A 6,058-nucleotide genomic window follows, 5' to 3' on the forward strand; every position below is an offset into this window, starting at 1 on the left:
TTACAATGTGATTTAACCATGAACACTAATAACACAACTGATAATATAAAAATGCATGTACCGAAATATAGCATTGAAACTATTGTAAATTCAAAAAAACGTGTATTGTTAATCTTTTTTTTTTTTATAAAATGTTATGTCATCAGTTTTGTTTTGTCACGGTTTTATTTATATTTTTTTATATTTGTAGAATCCGGGTTTGTTTAAAATTTGAATAGCTATTGAAATGTAATCTAAATACAATTTTATAGATCTTTTATACAAGAATATTAAAAATACATTAAATATTATTGGTATTGTTAGTGAATATAATTTATATTTGAATGTAACGTGTACATAATTAAACTAAGTCTAGTATTATTTGTAAGCTATTTAAACAGAATGTGTGTGTATACAACGAGCTATACACGTAAGTCGCTTCTGAAAGTTTCAACTATACTTGAGTTCGACAATCAAGCTTTGTTTTACATCATTAATAACATGTCTCTGCAATATGTTTTATTGTTTTTATGTTTTATTTTTATAACGATAAAAGGAGATAAACCACCAACGTACTTTCCGAATTTGCCATTGGTAACGCACATTAATTGTTATATCAATTTAAATGTAGTTGTAAGTTTGTAAATAATTTTGTGTCTGTAATTTTAGGGAGAGTATAAATTAAAATTTAAAGCTCTCTTTCCGTGCGAATCTACTGAAAATCATAAGCTACAATATAACGTATATTTTAGTAAAAAAACTGCTACTGAATTTGAATTAAAGGGTAATATGACTTTGCACGTTCCATTCGACGATTCAGTTAGTGTAAGTATAATATATCAAAGTTCTAAGACATTAGCTAATTATTATTTTATTATCAACATGATAAAAAAGTTAAGGAAATGTATACACAATAAGTAATATTTTAGTTTTATAAGTATGATATAATACCTATATCAAAATTATCAATTATTCCAAAAGCGTTTGAAGCGATAATCACTAAAAAGTTATCAAATTTCATCTAAAAACATATCTATCCATCAGTAAGGCTTTCTTTCTAAACACTTCTATACAAACAAATTTGTTAATATTCCAAAATTTCCTAACTAAATCCTTAGATAAAGGGTATCACGGACGTTCAAAAAGCGTTTGACAAAGTGAACCACACATTATTATATCATAAATTAAATGCTTTTGGATTGGAGGTAACTTCTTTAATTGGCTCTACTCTTATCTCACTAATCGTATACAATCAGTAAAAATCTCGTTTTACTATTCAGATGATTATTCTGTGACCTCGGGTGTTGCTCAGGGCTCTCACCTAGGACCATTCCTATTCTTAATCTTTATAAATGATCTCCCATTGGTCCTTGATACCAACATTAATATTTTGCTGTTTGCTGATGATGCAAAATTATTCTTATTTGATATAAAACTCATAAATGTAAAACTATGTATTATGTATTTTCTTTAAAATAATTATTTTAAAAATAAAAAGTTAACTTTCATAATGATATTAAAAAATAATTTGTAAATAACTTCAAAAGTAAGTTTGATTGACTGAAGTCTGTGTGCGTTTCTTACATCAAAAACTAAATGTATAGACATAATAAAAATTGGAATCATAACTGCATTTATGCCAAATTTATTGCTCAAATAGAAGAATTTAAATAAATACATTTCTCAAAACATTAGTGTATTTTTTTTTTTATTTGGAAGCAATTTGCATGGCTCAAATATAAAATAGGATTCAATAACCCACACATATAATTTTTGTACAAACTTTTATTTAAAATGCATTTACAATAATGATTAAATTAAAATAAAAGCTAAAGATAATTATTTTTAATTTAAATGATTTTACAGATTAGCATAAATATGGCCGTGAAAAGTTCAATTGGTGGTTGGAAAGACAATGCGCATGTCTACACGACGACTAACGCTTGTTCAAAAACAATATGGCTATTTGGAGAATTATGGAACGATATTGTAAGGGGATTTCATTTGCCAAGATTTAATTGTCCAACACCGCCGGTAAAAGTTGTTATAATTATGTAAATCGTTAAATACCTAATCTAAAACTAATTAATATTTGATCAACATTATATTTCAAGTAGTATATACTGTATTATATTTGTATATAGTGTATAATGCAATATCAATTGTAAGATGTGTTTATTTATATATCTAAAATGTTGGATGTACTCATACATTATGTAGAATTAATGTAAATGCATTTTTTTTAAAAGAAAAACAAACAATGGTAGTTTTTGTATTGTGAAATAAGTTTACATGTTCTGATTGAAATCTTTAAATTTAATTGTTAATGGTATTATTTAAAAAATTCGGATTTATATTGTCCCATTATTTAACAATTATATCTCTTGGTTCAAACTGGGTATATATGGATTAGAATTCGTACATCATATTAAAGTCAAAACAAGTGCGTTCATACTCCACACTAGTTCGGAAAAAATTACATAAAATGTTCCGGTTTTATGTGACTAAGTGTTAACATTTTTTTTGAATATTCATTAAATTTGTTATTATCCGAGAATTGTTTCGTTTGTACAAATTTTTCATGCTCTATTTTATTAATAAAGAGCTGAAAATTAAATAAAAGATAAACAAGTATCTATAACACATTACAAATAATCAAGCAATATTTTGTTATCATTTTGGTTTTTACTACCGTAAAATTCACTAAAATATTACTAAACTTTTGAAAGTAATTTTGAGTGCACCGTCTTGAAATGCCTATACATTGAATTCCTGAAGTTATTTTAACATAGCTGTAAATAGAAGGGTACATTAAGTCGACGCCAAAAATAATACTGTAGTGATATTTCGCATTATTAAGTTTTGTTCTCAATTATGCTTAACAAGTAAAATATTCTAAAAAAATGCCTGAACTGTGATGATTGGTTTTACTTTAGTATAAATATATAAAAACATACATATAAGTCGTATATTAAATAAGCTTACACATTTATGACTAAAATCTAGGTCTGTATATTTTGATAGAAGGAATGTTTGAATATTACATTGAAAAAAAATTAATTAAAATTATTTTTTATAGGGTGTATACGTGACATCTGGAATTGATATGGAAAAATTGAGGCAAAATAATTTCCCAAAAAAATTTTTTTATGGAGAGTATAAAATGACATTCTTGTTCACAAAGAGTACCGGAGAAAAACTTGGCTGTTTTGTGTTAGTTTTAGATGTAATACGGCCATGGGAATAATTGGAAACTACTCTAATCTTATAATAAAAAATGTAACGCAAAAAAAATGTAATTCCTATTAAATTGCTGTTTAAATATACTTCTTAGGATTGTTTAAAATAATAATATGTAAGTGTTTTTGTTGTTTTTGGCAAATTATTTTAAATAAAAGTGCAAAACGTTTCTGGTTACATTCTAATATAACTAAATACAACAAATACCGGCACCACCTTTTCTTTTATAGATTAAGGCTTAATGTAATATTTATTATTCTATTCTGTACCTAAACTTTTTTTTTCAAAATATTTTGTGTGCTGTATGTTGGTTAATTATAATTAGTCATCGGGATTCAGAAAGATTTTATAAATATATTTTTTTCTTACTTCTGTTACGATACCATAATTAAAACTATATTACCGGAGTGACCGAAAAAGGTTCATTAAAAAAAAAAACGTTGACTGAAAAAACATGAAGGGGCAAAACATGTGAAGATGAAAAATCGTTTGGCCCTAATCCAATTATACTATCAACTGAAACACAGTCCCCTAATTGTATTATACTACCAGAAAAAAAACTGACTATATTTTATTTTTGGTCCTTTTACAAAAGGGTAACACGTGCGTTTTTTTTATCCCAGACGCGATAACGGACGTGGCGCAATAATATTATAACAACAGCGTCTTCCAATGTGAGCTAATTAATCGAGTCAACCCAAAACAGTATGCTACGATATGTCAAACTAATGTCTAAATTTCCCAAGGGCCAACCTATGACAATGCGAGTACCAGAAATACTAATGTTTTTGATAACGAAGAGCTTCATCTTATTGTAGAGTCTACACTGTAGACAATGCTAGACAATGTTAAGCAGTATAAGCACACTGTTAAAACTTTGTGTTAAATATTGAGGGTTGGCTTATAACAACACAAGTATTCCCCCTGGCATAGAGAAACTAGCAATCTTGTTTATTGTAATATGTATTATTTGCACTAATTGTAAATAATCCAAGTACTAATTCATATAATTTTACACAGCCACAGTTACGATAATATGACAGTTTCTTTTTATCATTAAAAGTTAATATTTTATAAGGCTGTAGGCCAACTATGGGCAGGTTTTATTGAACGTGAGCACTACTTTTTTAATAATATGTTTGTGCTATAGGTATAGACTATAATATGGAAGACAAACGGAAAATAATGTAATATTTTTCGGACCCGGATGGCAAATACCGTTAAAAAGACCGGACGCAAATTGCTTTCGGCGCGGAATACAAATGAAGCGCCCGCATTTCAACTTGAATGTAAACTAACACTCTATCGGGAAATTACACATTATTGTCTTATTTGCTGTTGTTGTTTTTTTCTTGTAAATTACTATGCAAAACACATTCACACTTCATGTTTCTTTACATCGTGGTTTTGTGTAGGTACGCTAGGTAAGAAAAACCGCCTAGTATTTCAATGGGAATGAATTTTGAAGACTATCGATAGCAATAATACGTTATTTTCGGACATTCGTTGTGTATATCTTGTGTATACATCCGCTTAAATCCTGTTTTTTTTCTTATCCACCACAGATTAATATTTAAATGTGTTGAAATAGATACACTTCCAATTTTACAATTTACACATATTTCTCGTTAGTCCGTTACAGAAACGTGTCACTGTATACATCTTGATTTTATGGTGAATGCCAATAACAAAGGAAACCCTACATAACATTATTCTTAATATTATGACTTACGATCCTACAACAGAACTTATCAGTCACTTAACATACGTTTTCATAGTAGCATTGGCAATTTCGTTTTACGGTTTTTGTTCAGATACGGTTTTTTTGCTGTTGATCCGCACAATCTACATAGTGGGGCGCGGTTACTTCCTTATTTGAAACTCGCGCCACAAAGTGACCATTACTCCTAGAGTGTTGGTATATGGCGCGTTCGAAAGCTCGGTATCTAAAGTTTTTTTTATGATTAGTTCAATGTCAACAATGCAGTGGACAAAGGAGGAGCGCGCGTTCGCCGTGGAGGCCTACTTTTCCTTCGGCCGTTCGGTCATTACAACTCAACTTCAGAAAGCATTTCAACATCGCGCCTGTAGGTTGTGTGCCTGATCGGAAATCGATTTGTTTATGGGAGGACACGTTTAGGGATATTGTTAGTTATGAAAAAGAAATGTGATGGACCTTCCAGAACCGCCAGGACGCCAGAAAACATCGGGAGGGTAAGGGCGGCGCTTTTGAAATCCCCTAGGCGATCGCACGCAAACATTCGGCGGCTAAAGAGATTTCGGCCATCTCAGTGCATTGACGAGGACGGTGGCCACCTTCGAGATGTCGTTTTTATAACCCAATGAAATAAAACTTTAAATGTACCCCTGTACAATGGAAAAAAATTAAATTGATATTTCCAATACTTTTTGTGTTACGATTTTTTAAAATAAGGAAGTAACCACGCCCCACCCTTTATATACATTTTATTCAGACCAATGTTTATTTCAAACAACATACACACACACAATTATTATAACGTAGACTCCGTTATCCGCATTGCTTTTTTTACGCACGTAGTAATAAGATACAATGACTCACGACCGTTTCCGAAACAGTGAAGTGCACGAAACGTGTAAATTTCCAATAATGCATGTAAAACAACCAGAGAGTTTCAAGGAGAATGATATTAATCCCAAGCACACACGCATACGTGTTAGAGATTGAGCATACAAAACAAACAAAAATTAGAATAAAAAAAAAGAACAGATAACCCGATGGCCGTTGATGACGCGGTGTCTTTGATGATGTTATCAGTGAAACACTATATTATTACCTTATAATAGTTGATGGTAACTC

The 6,058-nt window shown here is 29.9% G+C and overlaps 1 protein-coding gene across 1 annotated transcript; it reads left to right on the forward strand.

The window, feature by feature from the left end:
* Positions 1-400: 400 nt before the first annotated feature.
* LOC126839386 (uncharacterized) lies at positions 401-3,226 on the forward strand. Its single transcript, XM_050574694.1, has 4 exons — positions 401-573; positions 649-804; positions 1,846-2,013; positions 3,059-3,226. The coding sequence occupies exons 1-4, from the start codon at positions 481-483 to the stop codon at positions 3,224-3,226; spliced, it is 585 nt and encodes a 194-aa protein (XP_050430651.1). The 5' UTR covers positions 401-480.
* The last annotated feature ends 2,832 nt before the right edge of the window (positions 3,227-6,058 follow it).

Source organism: Adelges cooleyi, unplaced genomic scaffold (assembly GCF_023614345.1).
Source record: "Adelges cooleyi isolate 19-005CV unplaced genomic scaffold, UGA_ACOO_1.1 ACOO_flye_CR_arks_rails_tigmint_CR_PRNA_30, whole genome shotgun sequence".
Classification (NCBI taxonomy): domain Eukaryota; kingdom Metazoa; phylum Arthropoda; class Insecta; order Hemiptera; family Adelgidae; genus Adelges; species Adelges cooleyi.

Bases quoted from the DNA above. Each gene is read 5' to 3' on its own strand.
- LOC126839386 (XM_050574694.1), top strand. From the start codon at position 481: ATGTCTCTGCAATATGTTTTATTGTTTTTATGTTTTATTTTTATAACG. The intron at 574-648 runs GTAACGCACATT...CTGTAATTTTAG, and splicing joins ACTTTCCGAATTTGCCATTG to GGAGAGTATAAATTAAAATT. The intron at 805-1,845 runs GTAAGTATAATA...ATGATTTTACAG, and splicing joins CATTCGACGATTCAGTTAGT to ATTAGCATAAATATGGCCGT.